We start from the raw sequence: 25,317 nt of genomic DNA, 5'->3' as shown, positions 1-25,317 counted from the left end.
GGGGGGGGTGTCCCTGCCCATGGCGGGGGGGTTGGAACTAGATGATCTTTAAGGTCCCTTCCAACCCTGACAATTCTATGACTCTATGATTCCATGAAAAGTAAAAATTTCAGATGCCTTGAAAGCCCATATATTTAGATTTATCCCGCATATATTTTTAGAACTCTTCTCCTATAAAGAATGTCTCCACTACGGGAAATCCCTCTGACCACCTCTGGTTTAAAAGAAATGCAATATTTCTGCAGTCACCTTATCTTCTGGAGTCGTCTTTCACACCTTGACGTTCTTTTCATCCAGGCCACATCCTGGTAGACTTTTTGCTTCTAATATGTTTAAATAAAAAGATATGACTAGTTTTTATGTCTTAGAAATCTGTTCCTCACAGCCTCTTTGGCAGGATTTACTGGTATTTTATACTCAACTTGCATATGTTCATGCTCTGTTTTGTTTTTAGTTTCCTCATTTGTTATGGTTTCTACTTTTAAACAGTTTCTTACATATTTGTAATAGCCACTTTTATCAACTGTTCCTGGGGTCCTTTCTAACTGACTTTTTATCTAGTGCAGTAAATGTGCCTTTATGTGGTACTATGTGCTATTGGATAGCCTCCAACTGTCCTGTAAGCATTTTATATTTGTAGCTGATTTTAAAAGGTTTTTAATTAGTTTCAAGTTTTTGAAGGTACTTTTTCTTTTTGAAGTTAAATATCACTTTGGTGGAGGGTTTCTCTTTTAAAGTTATAAGCAACATTGTCCTGTACAATGCACAAAAAAAAGCTTTCCTCTGACCAAGGACAGCCAGAAACAACATCCTGTGAACTGCGCTCTGGATGGCCAGCCAGGTACCTTCTCTCTTCCACAAAGGACTGAGATCTTTCTTTCTCTAAGAGAAGATGGTGGGCCCAACAGCTCTTTCCATCACTTTCACTGTTACATTTTCTCAACAAAGATGTGTGTTTTGACAGATTAGTTTTTCTACGTTTTTTCTTTCTTAGCATTTTCATGTTTCATTCTTACATACGAATTCACAGCTCAATTCTAGGAAATACTGAGCATTCTCCTATGCAGAAGAAGACTCATTGTATGAAAGGACACAACTTTTAGCTTCTTCATTTTGAAAATCTGTGAAGTACTGGAAGCTATGAAAAAGATCTCTGTTGTATATAGGGGCCTTTTGTTGCACTCACAGCATGTTTGAACATTTTATTTGAACTTTGAACATGTTCAACAAAAAGCTGCAAGAAAAGTTATGAACAGGAAGTTATTTGAGAAAGAAGATAAGGATGGTTTTTTGTCTAATCATGAACTTACCAGGCCACCAAAAGCTGAGCTCCAGGGAGCTGACAAGTTTTATTGTCTGGATTCACAATCATGGGATTCAGAATGAGCTGAGCATTCACTGTCACAACAGGTCTGGCTCTGAGGGACAGAAACAAGGTTCACTGCATACAGAAGGACCACATTAGTACCTAAGTTTTCGCAGAGAAAATACAAAGATGGCCACAAAGAAGGCAGAAATGTAGGGTTACTTGGGATAAAACACTTTTAGAAGATGCTTCTACTCAATTTTTTTTTTTTTTTGGTCAGAAACTGTGATAACTCCTACTTTGACATTTTCAAAGTACTTCACCAAAAAAAATAAAAAAACACAAGTTAAAATCATTGCTGAAGCTGAATCCAACAGTTAACCAATATGTGGGTCCTGACACTAAGGCACATCAGACACATTTCATCATGTTGGTTTTTCACGAAAAGCCAGAGTCTGACTTTTGGAATTTACAGCAGTCCTTTAGCCATTGTTTTTATACTGTCTCCATTAACAGCAACATATTCAGATTCGCTATCTCTGTTTAAGATTCCCAAAAAAATAAACCATAATTTGGTTAAAGTAGGAGTTGATCTAGAATATCTCGAGCCGATAATAAGGTAAATTCTGTCTGACATGTCTGCAGACAATTGACTTTGGAATCCAGGAATAATAATCACAAAATTCTGCTGAGTATGTGAATATATAGTTGTGGTGATGGGAACCATCCCTCTGAGTAACAATTTGCTATGAAGTAATGACATAATCTATAACTGAAAGCAGTTTAGAAGACAAATGAAAACAAGAAAGGATCTAAATTCTGTTTTTCTGAGACAGAAGTACTATCGTACAGTAAGTTACATAATTCTGGCGAAACCAGCTTATTACAAAATTGCCTTCCTCATATTTTAAGCGAGAGCTGGGCTGAGAGAGTTAGGCTTGCTCAGCCTGGAAAAGAGAAAGCTCTGGGGAGACCTTACAGTGGCCTTCCAGTACCTGAAGGAGCTACAAGAAGGCTGGGGAGGGACTTTTTACAAGGGCCTGTAGTGATAGAATGAGGGGTAATGGGTGGAAGCTGAGAGTGTAAGTTTAGACTAGATATAAGGAAAGAGCGTAGGTTTAGACGAGATATAAGGAAGAAGTTCTTTACTCTGAGAGTGGGGAGGCCCTGGAAGAGGTTGTCCAGGGAAATTTTGAATGCTTCATCCTTGAAAGTGTTCAAGGCCAGGCTGGATGGAACCATAAGCAACCTGGTCTAGTGGGGTTGGAACTAGATGATCTTTGAGGTCCCTTCCAACCAAAATCATGTTATGATTCTACGATTTTATGACTACTTCCCTATATTACTTCAGCAAGACATTAAAAGATAAGATTGCGACCTTCATTTTTGTGCAACAGGGAAAAACTTTTCTTCTAGCAAATTCCAGTTAATAAAATTCTGTTTCTCCAATATGACAAGTTGCATATTTGATACACTCTGGCCAGGAAATAGCCTCCTGCTGTTCACTTTCTTAAATTAAATAGAACACATTTTTTATTGCTATCTAAAATACACACTGGATCTAACTCTCCAGTGTTTCACATCCTGCACAGTCGTTCATTCCACTGCAAAATATTCACATGATTCTTTGATAGGGCAGTAGGAAAATCAGGTTTACCCACTGCACCTACAGTGTTAGCTAAAATGGGATAATATTCTTGTTTTACAAAATTCTTATACTTTGGCAAACGTTGTTGCAGCAATGGATGGTGAATATTTAAATGCAAAGAACTGTCAGCATGGCTGGACTAAGAGGACAGCATCAGATTTTTGTTTATGTAGTTGGTAGTTTTAACTTATACCTCTAATCAAACAGTGCACTTAGTGAAAATCCACAGTCAGCAGCAACTTTGTGATTTATAAAATGGGATCTCATACATTTTTTTCTAAACTGAGGCTAAAAGCAGCAGTCTTTATCTTCAATAAATAGTTCACATCTTAATGGACATGGCCTCCAAATAATCAGTCATTTGAAAATTTCTTACTAGCACCATTGTCACAGGAAAGAAATTGATTTTCAATGTTATGCTTTTTAAATTTCTTATTTAAAATTAAATGAGGAGTCAAATATTCCAGAAGTTTCTTGAGCTAAGACTAAGCATGGAAATTTTCATTGAAAATGACAAGTTCTGAGCATGGGGAAAACAAATAGTTTTCTCCCAAGATGATTAATTTATCATCTGTAATGAGGATCTTCGACACATTGTACCTGTGAAAGACAGGAATATGATCTCCCACCAAAGCTGTAAAATAAAAAATGCATTGTTTTAACCACATACCTGTAAACAACTGCTTTTCCAGCTCCAAATGCACCTACAATTAAATCTGAAAAAAAAAAAAAGGCAGCTTCAGAAGAACTATGTAGTAGCCTCTCATACATTTTTTCCAGGATAAACTAGATTATATATATGTAATAAAAATGCAGTAATGTAAAACAAATGTGACAATTCCTTTCTAAGTAATTTTTTCAAAATCGGACCTGAAAGAAAACATTTCACATTGTCAAGGACTGTCTCATAAACGTCTTTATTAGTAAATCCAAATCTGTTTAACACAAGGTCACCCATGCCACAATCTTGCTTATCTCCAACTTGTAACAGATGGGAAAAAGAATGCCATTAATCCTCATACATTTTATTCCAAAGCATTAACTGGCCAAATCATTAATTGGCCGTTACACAAATTGATGCAAACCACTTTGCTGTCACTCTCAGGTCGTCTTGAAAATTTATAGTGTTCCTTCTTGACAATCCTTTCTGTCCTGCTTTGTTTTTTAAGTAATTTGTTCGTTAATTTAAGCATTACATCTCTGTGTGCCTGAGAACAATGAACAGGTCAGAGTATGGCTGATTTCGTAGTTTCTAATGTTTTCAGCATTGTAGCAGCATGTGGTAAGGCTTATCACAGTTATCCATCTAAAAGCATGTTCTTCCCCATCAGTCACCATTTAGAACAGATGGAGTCAGCAACATGAGCATTACACTGAGCCTTGGGCACATCTTTACTACTGGACACCAGCCTGGGTTAGGAATCTGTAGGACCAAATATTTGTCCTTTTTTCCTAGAGTCCTCACACAGAGCTCTCGGAAAGATCCAGCCTGGCTTGCTGGACCACTCAGGCCTGCTGGAAAAGAGCTGGAGCCAAGCAGTGAGGAAAAAGGATCAACTTTCCTGCTGCCTCTAGCTGGAGCACAGTTCAGGAAAAAGAAAGAGCTTTGTTTCCTCACTGAGTGTCCTGGTGTCCATCTGGGCACCCCTGTCACTTCACTGTTGTTATCATATAATTTAATTTACACATAACCAATTCAATAGACCGAGTCTTACAACAGACCTTGCATGGCAACCTAAACTGATCTAAATGAGTTAATTAAACCATTACTTTGGGTTGTAAACAAATCTCAACTTGCTGCTTCAATGGTTTGAGCACCAAAGAAGCCCTGAAGTCATTGAGCAAGAGGCAAACACAGAGCTTTGATGCTAATTAGCTGGGTGGGTTTGGGCCAGGACTGGCAGTGTGTTTCCAGCGCTCTGTCTGCCTTTCAGATGGTCAGGATTTCAAAACTTTAAACAAGAACTCCACACGGGCAACAGCCTGTCCTACACTGAATTCCTCTGAATAATGTCCTAATAGGAGCAGGCATGGACAGTTTATGGGTCTGATCCTCTTTTTGTACAACATTTACATTCTTCTACTTCCATTGCCCTTAGACAAATATGCTTCAGCGTTAGGAACACTTTAAAGAGCAGAAGAAAGTGAGTGCTGTTTCTGCCTCCTTTTTTTGGACATTTATGAGTCTTTTTTATTAGCAGTTTTTATAGACAACTTTCCTACAGTACCAAAACCTGAAGATATTTTCCTCTTAAATAAACAACTGATTGAGACATAGCCATCATCATATCAGCTACACAACACACATGATAGAACTTTTCCTGGCAGCTCCCTGACAGCAGCATCAACAGTAAGCCCCTCAAAACATTTAATATTCTATTGGGTTTTGTTTGTGGATTTTTGTGGTCTTTTTTCTTCTTTTTATTTTTTTTTTTAAAAAAAAGGAAAAAAGAAACACTATGTTTTGAAAAGAAAGTGAAAGACAAGAAGAAAGAGGCTTCTGTTCTGTTGTTCACAGCTGGAAACTCTTTATGAATGCTGCAACAGGCTTAACTTAGGATATGTATTGTTTCATACTAGACTTGATAACTCAAAAAGTTTCAGTACAGAACTATGTTACGGCAGAGACAAAAGAGGTAGATATACAACACTTATCCAGATCCCAGACTTGTGAAGATTGCATAATCTGATCTTTCACTAAAAACTAAGGCATTCCAACCCTTCACGCTCACAAGGGAAAGCTTGAACACACAACATGAACAAGTTTAATAAATGTGACTTGTTTGAATCTTAAGGTAAAAAGGACTCTGTCAGAAAGAGGTAGTCTCACTGGCATGAGTGAACTCTTATTTTCAGTATCTACAGGTGCACAGACTTAAGTCCCCACTGTCTTGGCATCTCTACACTGATATTAAAGTTAATAGTTTAGTTAATAGTTTAATCGCTAAATGCTGGTTTCTCTGGGACTGAACTCAGCATATTTGAAGACAGACGGTAATGGTTCTAGAGGAGCAATGACAGGCCCCAGTCACCAAAAGATTGGTTTTCCATGAGCAGTCTTTCTGCATTGCCACCTCAGCCAGGTTTAGAGACATAGCAAAAAAAGCTGAGGACATTCAATCATGGCACCATCGCAAAAGTCCTATTTGAGCATATTCTTACGGGCAGTCAGGACTGTGTTCATTCTGCTCTCCTTTGAAAGCTTTCTTTTTCTCCAACGTGTCCTTTATTCTCTGATCTGAGCCATGCTTATTCTAGACTCAAAGAGCTTTAATGAGTGAAACTATCCCGTAGGAAAAGTGGACTTAAGAATGAATATGCAAACAATAAAACGTACTTATACTCAGTAGTGACATCTACAATCTAATATAAGGACCAAGTCATTGCATATTCAAGCAGAGTATTCACTAGAAGTTCCATTAGGTCTTCATCTTTGCTTCTACTTGTTCTGTTACAGAGCAATAGTTTTATTCTTTCTTTTGTTGCCTTGTGGGGTGCAACACCCATAACTCATCACTGGAAAAATAATTTTTGACAATGACACGAATCCATGAGATTTGAACACACATCAAATCAAAGCACTTTTATAAGCAGAAGTTTTGAATTTGTTGTGTGTTCTGCAGAAGAAAAGTTATTAATCATTTCTATGAAAAAATGCATGAGATGTCAAAATTATCTGAAGTTTGGCAACCTTCTCCTCCTAAAAATAGAGAGAAGTTGTCTTTATTCATTGCTTGTTAATGCTGCACACGCAATGTCACTGAGGCAAAGGTCACTAGCTGAAAATAAGGGTTTAACAAACAGTTTGGAATTACATAGCAAAGAAAGCAAGCTTTACTATAACACTTCCAAACAGAGCCCAAAGGAAACCATTTGAAAACTTTTGCTCTTTTGTATTTGTGAGGGTTTTTTTTCAAGCACAGATTAAAATGCGTATAAAGAAAGAATGAGAAAAAAAAGCATCAGAATAACAAAATCTTTTTCACTCCTTTTCTCATATTTCATGTTTTCAGGAGGATGAGGGACATCATAGACTTAAGTAAAGGACCACTTTGCCTATGTCATCTCACTGAGAAGATCCTTTATCAGTTGCTACCCTCCAGAGAAGCAGAGATCCATAAGGGGCTGGTGGCAGCAGCCGTGCTCTTCTGCCTCATTGCTGTTGCAGAATAAATGAGCTGTGGGGTCACAAACACACTGCAAAAACTAAGAAAACAAGCACAGAGTGACTGCAAAGGAATTTAAAACTTGCATTTCAACACAGCTTGAGGGTTGCGTACATTAAAATTGCAACTGGCAAAGTTCACAGAGCTTAATACTGAAACAAGTGTCTTCGGCATGTACTTAACTGAAGTTAAGGGGCTCTGTGCAAAGCTGAACAACCCTAACACTTATTTCAAATTTTACTTTGCTATGAAGGGAAGGCTCTTCCAAGATATTATCATAATAAAAAGGAAAGAGTATTCACAGATGGCACTGAAAGGCACACTGGATTTTGTAAGCTCATCTGTTTACCTGCATCTTCTGCCACATGGCTGTGCCAGACCTGAAACAGCATGTAATATAGGACAGAAACTTGTCATGATGCTGACTAAGCCTTCAATCAACTGGAGGAAGTAAGAAGATCAACAAAGTCCTACCTCCAGTCCCAACAAGACATATTTGTTTATTAACTTGAACAAATTCTTTGACCCTCTGGTATTTTTAAAGGACATCTGCACCCCCTGTGAGAGACGCAGCCCCAGGCAGTCAGAGCAGGGAGGAACACACAGCGTGCTCACACCCCACACTTAGTTGGAGTCTGTCCAGCAATCCCAAGAGAAACTACCAAGGTATAGTATCTCATCTCACTTTATGGGGGACAGTGGCCAACAACGACAGGCGAGGAAGAACTACATAACTGGCCCACACTTCACTTGTGAGAAGCCCAAAAGTGGAACAACAGATAGCTGAGTCACTTCCCCACTGTGACTCCACCAGGATGCAGGCAGGAAAGCATTGATTTTATGGATGCAGAATGATTTGCTGACAGCTTTAAACATCACGTTGTGTAGTCTGTCAGTTTAATTGCGTGCTATAAACAGGAACTGGAAAACAATTAGAATCCTAGCTGAGAACAGGTACTAATGGAAATTGCATAGAAGAGAGTGAGAAAACTGCTAACTGGAAACTCTACTAAGAAAATCTTGGTGAGCCTTTTTGGTTTTTATTTCCCTCAGTGAATCAGGCACCAAAAAGGCCCATGATCAGATTTCTATTTGTTTTCTAGGATTTCAGAGAGCATTACACTCCCATGTATCAGTAGGAAAGGTCCAGAGTAAAATTCCCTTTAAATGACCATTATTTCAGGCTTAACTATAATAAAGGACACATGATGATCCAGATCAGCCAACTTTGCTCAAGAATTTTAGTTAAATACTAAAAAAAGCCACCATGCAAACCAGAGTCACTTTCTTCAATCCTACCATTCTCAACTGCCTTGATCCTTCGCTGTTTTTCAACCTTAGTGGTAGCAGGTCTGTTAAGGACAACACCTAAGACTAATTCATTTCAGTGTTTCTCTTTTTTCTGAATGAGTCCCTTTCATTAATACAATTATTCACTTCATTATACTATAAACAAATCCAGAAGGGGGAAGTTAATGTTCTATCACTTTCGTAAATCCCCATTTACTGGGATTACTGAGTTTATTCTTATATTACGTTGGGCACAATATTGTGATTTCATTAAATATCCCACCGAATTTTAGAAAAACATAGCTATAAATTACACAGATTATAATTTGCCATAAAATTAACATTTTTGATTGATTATTCACATGAAAACGTAATTAGCTGGTAGAAACATTTCATATTTACTGCACTTGCTGGCAGAACCCATGCCCCTATTCTGGCTCCCACGCTCAGCAGTCCATTCTTACCAGAGCAGATGCAGCTCCTCATTGATTTAATTTGTTCGTCTTCCACAAATCTCCTGGACCAACTTCATAATTTAATCATCACTAGATTACGAATTGTAATATTGTTGGCACAATGCCCATTGTTCTCAAAAAAAAAAATTATGAAGAATTCTTGCCTCTCAGAAAGAAACCTCGAGGGTTTTCTTCCTGCTGTTTGAGTTAATGTACTTAGCAGATGGAACTATTAAATACTCCTATTTTAATAAGATTAGACTGGATTGCTGAAGTGGAGAAAATTTTGTGTGACAATCACACTTGTTTCCTTCTTGAAATGTTTCTAGAGTCATTTGTTTATATCAACCACATACTATTCTTAGGGTAATAACTGAGTCCAAAATAACAAGGTGTGAAGATGCCTTTATATATCCTCCTGTGCTGACAAAGGCTTTGCCTAAAAAGAATAACCAAAAGAACAGGCCAAAAGCTGTGTTTGTATAAAAGCAAGATAGCTTGAAGACGAAGCTTCAGTGGCACTGACTCCCGGAACACTATCTAAGTTCACGAGGAAGATTAACACAAGCATCTAAACAGGCAGGGAGCAGAAACAACAGTGCATTATTTATTTGAGCAATTAACTAATTAACTAATCAAGAGTCTTTGAATAGTGAATTCATTTGGAGCACTGCTCTGAATCCACCCACACTGTTAAAAGAAACTGCTTAAATCATCCTGGTTCACAAACACATTTGAAGAAACCACAGTTAGCTGGAGGATATGCCACAAGAAGAAAGCAAGCTTAATGAGTTGAGTAAGTTACACATTATAAACTATTTGCTCAGCTATAATCAGCCATCAAGTGACTGAAGGTATGCTGAAATGTGGGGGTGGAGACCTTACTGCCTCCATATGCCTGAGCCCTGCACAAATAGATGAACCAGCTGGAAGTGCAGCACCATCACCTAGATAATCACAGACTCTAAGCACTCAGTGGGGACCAGCTTTGAACAGATGCCCAGAAGCCAAAAAAAAAAAAAAACCCAACAAGTTTCCTTCCCATTAAACAGATTTATGGATTTCTTTTGTTCCTATGAAAACTGAACTATGCTAATAGAAAAAGGCAATTATAAATAAAATATATTAACATTCAAAATACATGCCTAAGATGAGGCTTCATTCCTTGCTCCAGGCCTTGATGACATAAATAAAGTTCAGGAGGGAGCACAGGGCCCTAAAAGTCCCAGATTTACTCATGAATGGAGTGTAAGGTATGTTAAAAGTTATCATTTTGTTGCTCACATATTCCAGCAGAGAACACAGCCAAAAAGGTTGTGCTGAAGCAGGGATTTCAGAAAATCTTGGGCAAGCCTTGAAGAGCTGCTATTACAAGGAATCCCAGGACTACACAAACTGTACTATGGGCCTTGACAGTACAGCCTCAGATATGGCATGAAGCTGCTTTGCTCAGCAGTGAAAAGCGCAGCACAGAATCTCACACAACTCTGTCCAATTGCCACTGTATCTGCACTTAAACTGATGAAAAAAATCCCACCTTTTACACTTTTCCACTTGGTTCACTGCTTTCCCCCTTTACTTCTTTAATTCTTTTTTTTTTTTTTGTGCATGACTCAATCCAGAGTAATGGCATTAAGTCTGTATTCACTATAGCAACTTAAGGTGAGATCAGATCTTCTCCTTTGAACATGACCTTACAACATGAGTAGTCTGAAAACTGAAATAGATCATCTGCAGAAACATGTTACAATTGTATCAGTGTTAGTAAATTAGTGCCAGAGAGCGTGCCTGTGCATGGTGGTATCATTAGGATGTCTCTAAAGCGGTTGGCCCAGACTAATAGTCTCCAAAAGAGAGCATGCAGCAACCCTGTTTTGTCAAGGAAGTGAGTTTGATAGTATGGACAAGGACTGTTCAGTGACAGCTCACAACCAAAAACCAGCATGTTTATAGTGCAGTCATAACTTAAGAGAATTAAATGGTCTTTTTCTTCAAATATTGGGCACATACTGTATACTGGAGAGATACTGAGTATCTCAGCTAAGTATCACAGAATCACCTAGATTGGAAAAGACCTTTATGATCATTGGGTCGTTGTCATCCTTGGAAGACTGGGAAAGCTACACGATTGCTCCCCTGAACAGTCACATCAAAATGCACAAAGCTGGCTTGGTACACTCAGTCTATCTAACTGACATGCTTAATCTGCCTTCCTCTTATTGCATCCCTCTCACTAGCTTTATCCAACTATAAAGCTAGGGTCAATTCTGCCTAACTCTTACACGACTGCAAAGAAGCATCCATCCATTCATTACCACCGTAATCACTGTTTGGCACTGCAATTCTTTTGCTAGATGAAGAGTAGTAGTCTCTTTGGGGCTGAAGGTGATGAACACCACCACTGAGGGAGGGTAGGTGCATGTCTTGTAGTAATGCAGCTGTTAGGATGATAAGCACAGTTTTCTGCCTCCCTGCTTCACAGGGTTGAAATTTTCCCACAGGCTCTAAATCTGCAAAGCAGAGACTATCATATTATCACCACTGTCTGAGTTGATAATGGAATAGTTCTGGGCATATAATATCTGGAGTGTCTGCAAGTATGACACAATTTACAGAAGTCCTTCCCTGGGAAGCTGTGGAGATGTAAACCAAAAGTTGTGCTTAATAACAAAAATTAAATCTTCAGTGCTGAAAGGTTAGAAAAATCCCAGTATATTCACAATGCTGAGAGTAGAGGCCTGTTACTGTTGCAGTGGTAACATCTCTGCCAGGGCAGCTGAAGATAAATGCACAAACAGGACTGCTAATGAGAAGGAAAAGCAGTCCTATCTGTATGCTGGCCCTACCAGAGAAAGTTTCATCTTTAGATACAGTGTTGACTAGGTGTCCATTCAGCTGTCTATATCCTGTGCTTTCTGAAGTGAGTGGCTACACAAATGAAATAAATATTAAGTCACAACACAAGTTTGAGCACTGTGTTGCTACTGCACAGATTTTTATATTGTTAGCACGGACTGTGGTCCGATTCTGCTGTGTGCAAGTTAGTACTCTCACAGATATTGACCAGGAATGGTCTGAGGAATAGCCTGCATCAAGGATGTTTCCCGAAAGTCAGGAGGGTTTTATATGATGATGGCGAGTTTTGTGAAGCTGTCTAGCCTAAAGGCTAGACTAAAGTTCCTGGCTCACTTTATATTCTTGCACAAACATAATCACTGATATCAACTGTGAAATACTAACTGTGATTTTCTTCTCAGTAGGAAGGATAAAGCTTTTTTTCCATGCTGTTTAAGTTCAAATGCCAGGTCAATGGTAAAATCTGTGTTAGAAACTACTTTAGCCAGATATAAGTCACGCTTTACACACTGCTCTTCACATAAAAATGTATGAAGAAGAGGCAGTAGTGATGCCAAACTGAACCATCATCTGGTGCAGCAGGAGTGGTGTGCCATCTGCCTCTGCACAAGGAACAATTAAATAAACTAGGGTTCTTTCCACAAGTTTGTTAAACATATGGCTGAGGGAGGGAATACAGCAGAGGTCTGTAAAACAAGAGTGTAAGAAAGAAGAATTTTTTATTGCCTCTTCAGTGTAAGACCTAGGACACATCCAAAGAAACGGTCCAGTGGAATGTTCACGTCTTTAAAAATTGGATGCAGTAAAAAGATTTGTTTCTTCATAAAACACGCAGTTAGGCTATGGGCACCCTGCCACAGGTTGCTGTGGGTGCCAGCAGTTCACACAAGTTCTACAACTTATTGGTCAAACTCATGGAAGAAAAGCCTGTCAAGGGCTACTAAATTTTACGATGTCACCTGTGACTCAGGGACACCTTGCTCCTCCAGTTGGTCAGAGCTGGGTGAATATTCTGGGAATTATTACATGAACTGAGCAATTTCCTTGATATCTCTTGTTGGCCACTGCTGGAGACAAGCTATGGTGCTACACATCTAGATCTTTCATCTGTATCAGTACAGTTGTATTACATTCTTCCGTGCCTGCTCTGCTACTCGACTGTTAAAGCTGTCCATTACCAGTTTTCTCTCTCATTTATTATGCAGTTGGGGTCCTGGAGGACAAGAGGGTCTTCCTCTGCCTTTCCTGGACAAGACCAGGAAGTAGGAGGTGGTTTCTCTCCTTTTGCTGGTTAAGAGCTGCAGGAAGAGGAGGTAGGAGAATCTACTCTTCATGGACAGGAAAGTTGGGGGATTTGAACAGCACTGAGTATCGGGCAGCCTTACTCCACTCCAAATTTCCTTCTCTGTTTCTGAGAAGGCATTTAGGTGAAGAGAGAAAGACATCACTTCTAGTACCAAATGGCTGCTCTTCTCCAGAAGGCTAAGAGGTAGAGCTCAGCCTGAACTGAACCCTGAGCCAAGAGAGGATTTAACCTTTATCCAGTAAGAGAAATATTTCACTCTCCCTTTTTAGGAACTGTATTCTCCAACTTGTAACTCAATCTCTAAGAGAATTGATTCCTTGGCTCAATACAGTGAGCCCAGGAATGAAGCTCCGTGGTCTGTGACAAGAAGCCACACAAGCAGATGGTCTCTTCCGGCCTCCACATCTATGACCTGCTCCAAGAATATTGATACATGGTGCAATTTAAAGAAGGTCTGAAACTCTAGAAGCTCTGAAAACACTACACAGTGTATTAAAAACAAAATAGCACAGTAATTCCCATCTTTCATGCTCTCATTTCCTAGCAGGGATATGTCTACCTCAGACTCAATGTTAGGCACAAAGGCTTGAGTAAATCATAGAAGCACAGCTATAGTCATACCAGTCCTCACAACCTGGTGTCAGTTCTGAACTTCTTGTTAGCGTGATCCCTTTTTGAGCTCATCTGTCTTCACACAACACTTGAACACTAGGCATGGAAGAGCTAATTGCTTGCAGAATCTCACCTCAGATAGTGGCAATACATGTCTATAGCTGCAGCCACACATTACAGCTGGCTCTCATTTCCCAGTCTCTAGGAACTGAACTTCTGAGCATGATGAGTCAGCATAATTTGGTTTTACTACGTTTTTCTTTTCATAAAATGGTTGATTTTGTAATACACAGATTACAAAGCTTAAATGAAAATCTTTGAGATTTTTCTTCTAATCTTTCACAAGCATCTTTGAGATTTTTCTTCTAATCTTTCACAAGCATCTTTGAATCACAGTTATGACTAGTAGTTTGGGAAGCACTGAACTGAAGGGTAGTTTCCTTGACTTTCTGTAGTCAGCAAATACCCTGCCTCTCAGCTGACATCTAAAATAAAACTTCCTTCCTTTTCCTTCCAAGTTTAGTCCCTCGTTTCCTCCTTGTACAAGGGGTGCCCTTCAGCATTTCCATCTGGAGGTGAAGAAGAAAAGCTCTGACACAAGAAGGATTGCTTACTTCATTGCCTGGTGTGTTTGTCCTGGACTTTCATTTCTCCCTATTATTTCCTTTCTTTTTTTTTTTATTTGCGTTTTTCCCATAGGAAGACATTCTATTTCTGTGCTAATACTGTGCCATGGTTGTGCTATTTTTACATCTTTGTTTTGGTGCTTCAAGTCTGTGTGAATTAAGGAAGAGGTGATTGACTAACAGTAAGGTTTTATTCTGTCATTTTTCCAGTATATTCTCACCAGTACTGAGGACTGCTCATCCACATATTCAACTGAGGGATGGAGGGAAATTATAGTTACAGTTAAATGTAGTGATTTCTTTTGTTAAAATAAGTAATTCATATAATAAACTCTAACCATCTAACACATAGTGAGCTGATAAAACAATGTGAAATTCTGAAAGTAGGATGCATAGCGGAGCGCAAAATGACAAGTAGAAAAACTCAAAGAAATCTCACAACTGAACTGACTATAGCACTTCCTCAGTGCACATTTAGAACAACTGAGACCCGTCAGCCAAACTTTTCACCAAGTAGCCTAAAAGATGCTCCACATAAAGTATGTTAGCACACTAGTTAGGCTTTACTCTTCTTCCCTGTGTGACTCAAAGAAGACCTGAATGAATCACTCCCTTCCCTCTCTCTATCTTTTCAATCTTAGAAATGTGAGGAATGCAATATCCTGTTTTCTTTGGTTTTGCTGGGGGGCCTTGTGGGTGCTTTAGGAAATGTTTAAATGCTGAAACTTTAATAAAGAGCTCAGTCGTCCAAAAGGACCTCATTAGTCATGGACAATGAAAGACTATTAATAGCAACATCAACAATATGCAAACAAAAAGTCAGAACAGTGTTTAAAAGCCCCTTCTTTTCCCAAATACTAAAGATCCTCTCACTTCAGTCTTGTGATAGCCTCACTTTATTACTCTGCAGTTAGCTTTTCTGTTTGTAAAACAGTAATTTCTATTGTAAACATCCCATCCCAGAAACTCTCTCCCACTTTTGAAAAAAAGGACACCTCTTTCAAGATTTTTACAATCCATCATATAAAGGCAAAAGAGACTCATTTCTGTCCCTTTGAAAATCACAATTTTCCCTTTTGAAACAATACAACTTCTAAGAACACTAGCTTTGAAATAACCCAGACTAACTAAAGTGATTCCATAGTAAGTTAGTATTCTACTGTGGATGAACCTTTCTCAGTAACAAAATATGATGTTTTACTGCACACCCTTGCTAAAGCTTCTGAATTGTGATGAAAAGAAATGGTATATGTTTGCTTCTAGCAGAGAGAGTAAATATAAGCACATTTAAAACAGCTCCAACATTATGACTACTTATGACACTATGAACATGCCCCTTAAGAAAAATATAAATACCTCCCCAACGAAACTCAACCAATGTGACAAGTGTGATAAATTTGAATGCACGTCAGGTAAACTAATAAGGAAGAATCAAAGCTAATCTAAAGATAAAAAGTTCATATAGCAGAACGAAAACATAAAAGGTATGGAAAGGTCCAAATGAAATACCTGTCTTTAAGCAATGTCTTTGCATTCTCTCAATTTTTTTGCAATGTGATCAAAGCCATTAAGAATTTATACGTGGCTCAGTGTCTCTTTGGACAGCAAAAACCTTAGCCACACAACCAAGGCAATCCCTTCTTCTACAACACATGTTTTTAATTAAGAAAGAATGCCAGGATGAAGGAGATCTTACAAGTTCAATAAGCTGAGAGCATTCAACTTTTGGAAGTGGGGGAAAGGGTTAAGCTTTTTATTGTAAACTTCACATGTTTTATGTTAATGTAACTCTTTAAGACCTTTCTTGCCTTTATGATCATGTCTTTTGACAGGAAAGGGAGTATTTGTTTTGTCTGATTTTAACTCTCAGGGAAGCAAGCTAGAACTATCAAAAAGTGTCTACTCTTTATTCTGACCTCTGGCCTTCCAAAAGGAGCAGTTAAGGCACGATGCATTTTTCAGAGAATGGAAGTATGAGATTTCCTAACTAATGGAAAACTCTTACCTGGGTAATCATTCTTGTCTACGTCTGAGTCTCCTCTTAGAGTGAAGCCAAATCCTGAAGGCATGGACTGTGAGGCCCAGGCTCCACTGAGAACCTGAGAAGGGTTAGTATTTAACCCATTACTGTATCCATTGTAAATGAGCACTTTCCCTCTTCTATCTTCTCCTGCAAATGGTGCACCAATAGCAATGTCTGCAGTGCAACAGAAGAATAAAGAGAATGGTCACAATTAAAACAAAGCAAAAAATTAAGTCCTTGCAGGAAAAGAGATGTAGCTTCCGCTACATACATGCAAGAACGTCAGTGTTCTGCACTTATGTGTGAATTCTAGTTCTAAGAAAAATATACAAAGATGATTGCAGTGCCTCTTCTGTGTCAAACTTTCATGACAAAAGCTTATAAAATCATCCTATGAAGGGGTAATTGAATTATACTAAAGAGCCAGTCCACACTGGATTCCTCTACCGTATTTGCAATGCATTTTATAAGCTTTAATAAAGCAAGATCTAGTGAATACTTGGTTCTACTTCCATATTTTTAAACAGATAGAAAATTTCTTTAATTTCCCCTATTACTTTATCAATAAGGAATGGCCATCAGATAAAATTAATTTTCTTTTTCCAGATTGAATATTCAACATAGACAAAACCCTCCTCTCCTCAAATATTCAGTGCTTTAGTCAGCAAAAGTGAACAATGGAATATGATGTTTTCATCTATACCAAGACAACATCTTATTGAGAAATGGGAATACTACTGGGTCAGGAATTTAACAGGAGGCCTTGTAATTAAGTACTGCAATCCTTAGAAAATGAGGTGCCATATCCAAGAAACAGAACTCACAATGCTTTTCTGTTCCTACATATGGGACGTGTGGAGAATCATGCGTCTAGTCTGAGATTCAACAGCCACACTAGCTGGGCTAGCCAGTAGGAAACACTAGAGGAGGATATGGATCTACAGTTCTTATTTTTCGGTTCTCATTTACGAGCTGATGCTGGACTCCTTTATTCAACTTGCCTTCAGCACCTGGAATTTGTACCTTCACTCTAAAGGCAGTAGTGCACTAAACCTCTATGACTGGCATCTTCAGCTATGAAGCAGAAGACTTTGACTCTAGAATCTTCTTACTATTCTCTGTACAGTGAGAGAGAAAAGCAGGAATGTCTTCTCCCTTCCTTACCAGAATGCTGGAGAGCAGGGATACCAACCTTCCCTGCTCAGTGAAGCTAAAAGCATCCCCAATTGCTCGCAGGTAGAAAACAGGAAGTTTCCACCACGGGGTCCAGCTGGGCTGAACTCCATGGTGGAATTCCAGGACAATCCATTGAGGGTACTCTCAGCAGTGACAGTACAGTGGCTTCTACCCACAGGACAGTATTCACATTTTGTGCACCCTGAACATGCAATCCCATGGCTCCTGACATGATCTATCCCTTGCACAGGGGCCACACATTAGTGACATGCCCCCAGAGCCTACTGGCTAGAGCACTGTGGCTACTGCCCTCAAGTTAAGAAGGAGTTAAGTCCATTAATTTCTAGTTAGTGGGCCAATGTTTAAGGCTTTAATGAGGTATTTTACCTCCTCTAGGAAAAACTCCTTGGCGTTTTAGATGCAAAGATGCCTGCTCTGCAGATTCCTAACATCCCAGATATAAGTAAGGAAATGCATGCAGGGAAAACCAAGGTGCTACTGACTACGTCTAGGAAGCTAACTCAAGGTGCTCAAGACATTCAGGCTATCTCGGATAATTAAGCAAGTTAGATTACTTAGACTATTTTCTTCATTTTAGACTCACAGTTAACTTACGTGAATGTTTTGTTGTGTGCATGTGCTATATACATTTAGAAACGGTCCTGTTAAGCACCTATTTCTTTCAGTGTCTAAGTACCAATGGAACTCTGATACCAAAATAGTACATCTGTACTTGTCCAGTTCTTTCACTGTGGGTAAAATGCTCCATTTACTGAACCGCATTAAATTCTTAGTCATCCAAGCATTTGAGGAGAGATGGAGAACTCTGCTTTTAAATAAATGCAACATCTTAACTAAGTATTTAAATGTAACTATAGTCACAGAGCAACAAATAATACTTTTATTCAAAAGAAGCCACACTAATATTTAGTAAAAAATAGGACTGTAGTCAGTATGACCGCCCTCTTATAAGTAAGCTTTCCATCGTTTGGCCCTCAATACCAGTTTTGTTACGATTAATGTAAATTCTTGTGCTCTTCAAAGGCAGTTGCACGTTAAAAAGCCTTTTTCAGCTACTGCATAGACATGTTATATTCACTGCTTCACCATTTTTAATTTCAGTACTACACAGAGAGACATATTACAACACTACATACAAATTACCATTATATCCATCTTGATTGAGATCTCCAAGGTGCGTGATTGCACTGCCAAATCTACCAAACACTTCAGTGCCTGTCAGAATTTGTGCATCTCTGAAGAAGAAAGCACTTTCTTGCATGTATAGATAAACTTGCCCAACTTCTTTAGGCTTGCTCTCAAATTCTCGTTCCATAAAGAGAGGGGCTCCAACTAAGATATCATCTAAACTGGAACAGTGAAACAAAAAACAGTGTCACTGTTTGAGTGCAATCAATATAATTCATGCATATGTTAAACAGGAAGCTGATAATTACCATAGTCATAGACCAACTGAGGTAAGTCGGCACTTCTGGTGTTCTAGTTCAAACACGTGGTCAACAACTAGCATTGTGCTCACTTCAGTTTTGAGTATTTCCAGGGATGAAGACTCCACAGCCTCTCTGGGTAAGTGCTTCCAGTGTTTGATTACCCTCACAGCAGAAACATTTCTTACTAGGTTTAAACAGAATTTCTTGCACCTCAGTTTATGTCCAAAATAGACACTGAAAGCTGTACTTTGCAGTTAATGACCCAGAAGTCAGAAAGCTAAGAGAGGATCCATCTTAATAAAACAAATTCGGTAGAACTATCTTGCTAACAGTGCTAGTGAGAGACAAATTTTAGTATAAAATCAAGCGACATTGACAGACACATAACAAGCAGAAATATCAACAAATTATTCTGAGATATGAAATTACAGTATCAGATTAATTTTTGAAGATTGTTCAAGCCCATATAAACTAATAAAATAACTTCCATTATATTCAGTGGCAGTGGTCACCCACATTAAGGAACACTGTTACTGGAAACAACTAGTACTACTTGATCCCAGAATTTTTAATTTGGAAAACATATTCTCTTGTCCTAATGTGAAAGTTTGTCCAAATTTTGTAAAAGTTGTAGAAAACTTTGTACTTTCAATTCATCATATTCCCAGAAGTAATGTTTTCAGAAAGGCTTTATCAATTAGTAGACCAATTAGTAAAATTGCACTACATTGTTTTTCTCAATCCTGATAGAATAAAAAAAGGCATATGACTTAGGTATAGCTCAGCTACTACTTTACCATAGATATATACTATGGGTCAAAGATATATACCATAGAATTTAGTATAGAATATCTCACCAGGAAGACTTTTAATGACATTGTAGAACTTACGTATTCTATAAATTGTGAAAAAGTACTGCTAAAAATGTTATTTTTCTATTAGGGTTTATAATATGTTTCCATAAAGGAAACTGTAATTCAAAAGGTCAAGTCTCTTCGGTACAGTTGGGTCTATTCTTTATACATCATATTATACTCCATGGCATGAATTAACTGAAAAAGGAAGGAAGCAGATGCTGACTTGACATCAAAGGTGGGATTTTCCTTTCACACCAAACATCAAAAGTTCTCCTCTACTAATGCAAGATATTCATGGTTGGGACAGAATGTCAGCCGAAACAGTTGCCATGAAACAATAGCAACAACAAAACCAGATCATAAATGCCATGTACTAAAAGCATTATGCATAGCACAATAATTAATTATTACTCTATGAGATTGCAGTCCAGATATTCCCAGTAAGATTATGGCATTATGTGCTATATAAACCATGAAGTAAGAGATGAGCTTGGCTCCAATGAATATTTTAAAAATGAAGGATTGTTAAGATTAAGGTAAGATTTTTTTAGAGGCAGTAAGCAGCTAGGAAGCTTCCCAGCACATCAATGTAAAATAAGCAGATACCCAGATAGCTTTAATATTCTAGGCCACAGAACAATATCCAGAGTGAGATACAGTCAGATATGGTGAGAACAGAGTCAGACTATCTATTATCTGCAGTGGCCTAAAATTCTCTAAGCAGAAGCCTAACCCAGAATACAAGATTCACCAGGTGAGACAGAAAGCAAGCAGACAGGAGGTGGTGTCGGTTGCGCAGGGATCACTGCACCTCAGCTGGAAGTGCACGATGCTGGATTATTTTTCTAGGAAAATTTCTTCTTTGCTGAAATAACTGATAGTGATCACATAAAATGCATTAATAGTCCAGGGAGAAGGGACAAGAACTCAGTGGCTAAGAGCGCTTGTCTTCCAGTGTGCTGAGGGAAAGGCAGGAGGAAGGCAGTCATCAAAATTGTGTTTCTAAACTGGTTACAGGCAGCAGAGCTTCTTGAAATAGCTGCAGCACATAGTTTGCCTTCCCTCCAGGTCTTGGCATGTCCCACCCAAATCCTTCCTTTCCTCATTGTCTTGATGTCCTCCCTTCTCAGTTTTACCTTCCAGCTCCTATAGTTTATTTAGACACTGAGGAATCAAGGGAGGTCCCTTGTTAAGAGTACCTATGTGATTAGAATTACGCATTTTTCTTGGTGAAGGAGGATGTTTCAATTGACTTTTAAATTCCAGAAGTTAATATTTACAAAATCATAGTTCTGATCCCTTTTAAAAGGCGGTAAGAGCAAAGCAAAAGCCCCTGGACAGTAACATTGAACCACAAAGTGTAGTTCAGTTTGCAGGGGCATTCTGAACTAGCTCATTTGATTTATTTCATTACTGCACTAAGGTGTTTCAGCTAACATAAACTATATATTTGTCTTTGTTCCAGCACAGAAAGGTAACCATCCAGTTCCGTTTCCCTTCTGATTAAAAAAAAAAATTTAAAAAGCACAAGCTGACCACTTGCTGAGACTGTATGCAGTTTCTTTGTGTCCTGCCAAGTAATAAAAAGCAGGAGTACGGGAAATGGTCAAAATGTCAAAGTGTATCTATAGGAAGATTTTATATAGGCCAAATAAAAGACCAGTAAACAGTTTATTCTACTATTTTTATTGGACTGTTTCAGTCCAATTTGAAAGTGTTCTCCTTTTTGCTCTTTACAAGGAATGTAGTCTGTAAGGTGATGTCAAAGCTTACGCTTCATTGTAGAGTTCTCATTAGCAGTGGGCAACTAAACAGTAGTTCAAACAATATCCTCAATTTCCCCGTTCTGCCTACAGTCCTGATGTGGTGCAGATAATACTGCAAGAGTCACCCTGGAACACCTGCAGAGCTGCTGCAGTAGAAGGTCTACAGAGCTTTTTTTCTTAGGATAAGCTTAATCTTTGAGAAATGCCTTCACTCTTACTACCACAAAGTATCATCCTTATTCCTTTTGCCATATAACTTCATCAGGTTTCTTGTACCGATAAGGACATCACTACCTCCTTTATGCTGAGCTGCACACATAAAAAAAGTGAATTTGAAGCAGACATTTCCCTTGTGCTTTTTTCTTCCTCTCTCTGTTTTACTCTCCCTTTCAGAAAAATATTTCAATTGACTATATGTGAAAACCAGCAAGAACAGCCTACATACCTAATCACATACGTTTATCAAGTAGAGCTTTTTGTGTTTTGTTTTCTCTGGGATGTTTGGGTCTCAGAGAGAGTCATTAGATTTCATTTAAGATATAGACTGGGAGACCACACAAGCATCAGCAGCAGTTTGATTATATTATTGACATAAACTGTGGTCTTAGAGGTACACATATGAGACCTGCCAAGTAACCCTGCGGTTCACAGGAAATAACCTGCACAGGAAATAGTTTGTTTCAGTGAGAAGCTAAATAGCACGCTCCCTGAAAGTCTAATGAGTGTCTATTGTATCTTAAACTAATGTTTCTTCACCCTTTCACATCAGTAATGCATTACAGTAGGACTAAATCAATCCTGACTCTGGATATCATAAAAATAGGAATCTTCAAAAGATATGGTTCTACGACAAAATTTGACCTCAGAAATGTGGAAAGATTTGAGTACTATGAAGCCATCACACAAACTGTCAAAGCTTCTTTTTCATTTATTTTTGCTTTCGAACTGCAATAACCTTTTATCATCTCGTAACTTTTCTCTTTTCTTGTATCCCTCACTCTTTAAAGGCTCAGTAGTCCTTGATGGGAAGCAATGATTCAGCCCAGAAAAATTATTAATTCACTATCTTTAAGCACCTAATAAGAAATAATCACAAGAAAATAATATGAAGTAGAGACGTGAGATATTTTGCAACAGGCAAGAGTATGCCACAGCTCTAAATATAATCCTGGCTCATCTTTGTGCAGACTTCCAAGGCTTTGAGCTTCAGGGATCTTTATTTTCTTGCTAGAAAGCTAATATTAATATTCACTTAATAAAGTCCTGATTTTCTAAAATGTTTAATCAGACTTTACATGAGCTCAAAGTTATCAAGCATTTTGTGCAACAGGGCATGAAATCCCCAAGTGTCTTAGGCATGACCCTGGAAGCTGAGCAGCATTCTCCCTCCGATAAGCCCAATGCCTGTCCTAACAACTATGGGCCATGGACACTTCTTGGCCCTCTGGATGATGAAAATAGATGGCCAGCCAGCAAGTGCTGGAATGAGGGGCTGATGATATTGGAAAACCCTTAAAATTGAGAAGTGAAACTCTAGATTGTCCACAGGTGAGAAGACTTACCTGCTTTTGAGAATAGGAGAACGAACTTTTAACTTTCACCTAACTCTTTCCAGCAGGAGCTGGCATTGTTTATTCATTGTTTTTCTACCTGGATCTGTTTCCTAAGACTTTGGACATGTCTGCTCTGCCACACTGCTTTGAGTAAATATTCAGGAAGATAAAACCATGAAATTAGGCCTGCAAATACTTGTGCCACAGTGATTGAATGAAGATAAGTCTACATGAACAATTAAAATTAAAAAAGCAGAGAAGCCAAAAGAAGCATTTTGAGGTATGAAGCACCTGAAACCCTATGTTTCTTAATAAATATCAGGCATTGCTTCTAAAAATGTTCAGTGGAGCTGAATATATTTGGTAACCTACCCATCATTGTTAACATCAGATACTGCAACAGTGTACCCAAAATAAGACGCCATCTGGAAATAAAAAACAACAGACAGGCTTTCATATCACGTATCAATTTGTAATTTGTTTTTACTGACAATCCTTTTTGTTTCTATGGTCATTGATTCTAAAAATATTTAATATATTCTTGAAACTATGTTAATAAAATTATATCCTCCAGAGATAAAATATTTCATCACGTAGTTGCTTGACATTACCTGTTCACCAGTGAAGTTCTGAATAAAGGTCAAGTCTGAAGAATTAATAATTGAGACCTGGTAAAAGAAAAATACAGATATTTCAAGCACACATGGAGATGCTACAGCATAACACCACTGCAAACCAATTTGACACACTGAAGGATGGTCCAATTGTCTGAGAAAAACCAATTATTTTCTGTCTCATCACAGTTTTCCTGTATTATCTTGAATAAATCACTAAGATTTTATAAGTCTCTGGTCCACCGTGAATAAAATGGAAAAAAGACCATTTTCCTTCCTCACTGGGCACTGAACAGCAGCAAGTCGCAGACTACCAGCTAATCTGTGGCAACATTACTAGGCATGAAAACATGAATTTAAAACATAAAGAAATATACACATACATACATAAACATATATACATACACATCTTTCTTCTGAAAAAAGGTATAATTTCCAGAGATTAAACTAAATTTGTGTCTACAAAACCAGAGAAGGCTGGGATCTCTGTTTCCCAGTTAGGTTAGTTCTGAAACTTTTTTGTCCTATGAGGCAAAAATCTGTATCCACACATGTATATCATTTTCTCCCTTTACTTCTAACTGCCTATCATGCCTCTTCTTATATGATGTTCAGTGTACATACTTAGAGCACTCAAAACAACGACGAGGTATCAATAATCTGAACTTGGACTTCCCTCCACTGTGGACACAGCATTGCACATGGAATATTCAAAGCTCAAACCAGTAAGGCATTTCAATCCAGCCAGGTAAGCCTGAAGGTGAAAGTCAGTGGGAGTTTTCTCTGATGAGAAAGTTTAGAATCAAAGAGATGGAAAATATAATGTAGCCTTCAACCTTCCAAATAGCCTAATTGCTTTCTCACTATAAAAAAAGATGAAATGCAGGTCCAGTACGTACATAGCCAAAGTTCTGCGCTCCCCTTGGGACTCCAGCAACCAGCTCTGAAAGGACAAATGATCAACAAGGAACTGGTTATACCATCCAAGTGGTGCACGGAAACATGTATCCCATGCCTCTTAAATCTTCCTTGATATATAATCCTTAGGATTTTCATTTGTTATCTATATCAGAGGCATTTGCAATCACTTCAAGACATTACTTCTTAACATTTTAACAGTCATTCAGTGTATCTAATTGCATGACACGTTACATTTTAACTGTTGAACACACTCACCCAGAGACCTCTGTTCTCCCAGAATTCCTTAGCATAGCACAGTATAATAAAGCTCTTAGTATAATTCAGCTTGTTACCTGACAGCTGTGGATTGATGGAACCAGAATTAGTTGTGGCATCACACACTAGAGTACAGAAGCTAAACACAGCTGTCTGTATAAATACTGCTTTTCCTTCCGGTTGCACAACAGTTTGTCTCATCTCTTACTTGACTTGGTGCCATGAAAGTTCTGCGCAGGCTATTGAAAACCACTCCAAGAAAATTTTTATGAGTAGCATTGGAGGGACCCATTGAACAAGAGCGCGAAACATTAAACCTAGCTGCCTTCTAGGTTGTAGTTCTGCTCAATGGCAAAATCTTAAAAAGCTAGTGGGAAAAATGGGAGAAAAAAAGAAGAAAAAAGGAAAGACAGCATACAGTCTTACTGTCTAAAAC

At 38.3% G+C, this 25,317-nt stretch overlaps 1 protein-coding gene across 1 annotated transcript in view; it reads right to left on the bottom strand.

The window, feature by feature from the left end:
* The window catches only part of ITGA8 (integrin, alpha 8), a gene marked incomplete at its 5' end in the record, with an annotated part of 115,539 nt that overhangs the window by 68,155 nt on the left and 22,067 nt on the right, over positions 1 to 25,317 (bottom strand). The window contains 7 exons of the mRNA XM_009866523.1: positions 1,311 to 1,418; positions 3,625 to 3,670; positions 16,271 to 16,462; positions 18,629 to 18,834; positions 23,464 to 23,516; positions 23,703 to 23,759; positions 24,605 to 24,648. Coding sequence (XP_009864825.1) covers positions 1,311 to 1,418; positions 3,625 to 3,670; positions 16,271 to 16,462; positions 18,629 to 18,834; positions 23,464 to 23,516; positions 23,703 to 23,759; positions 24,605 to 24,648 — 706 coding nt within the window. The remainder of the gene's footprint in view (positions 1 to 1,310; positions 1,419 to 3,624; positions 3,671 to 16,270; positions 16,463 to 18,628; positions 18,835 to 23,463; positions 23,517 to 23,702; positions 23,760 to 24,604; positions 24,649 to 25,317) is intronic.

Source organism: Apaloderma vittatum, unplaced genomic scaffold, assembly GCF_000703405.1.
Source record: "Apaloderma vittatum isolate BGI_N311 unplaced genomic scaffold, ASM70340v1 scaffold1273, whole genome shotgun sequence".
Taxonomy (NCBI): Eukaryota; Metazoa; Chordata; class Aves; order Trogoniformes; family Trogonidae; genus Apaloderma; species Apaloderma vittatum.
The sequence above is the reverse complement of the archived record's forward strand: the minus strand, read 5'-3'. Positions and strand labels throughout refer to the sequence as shown.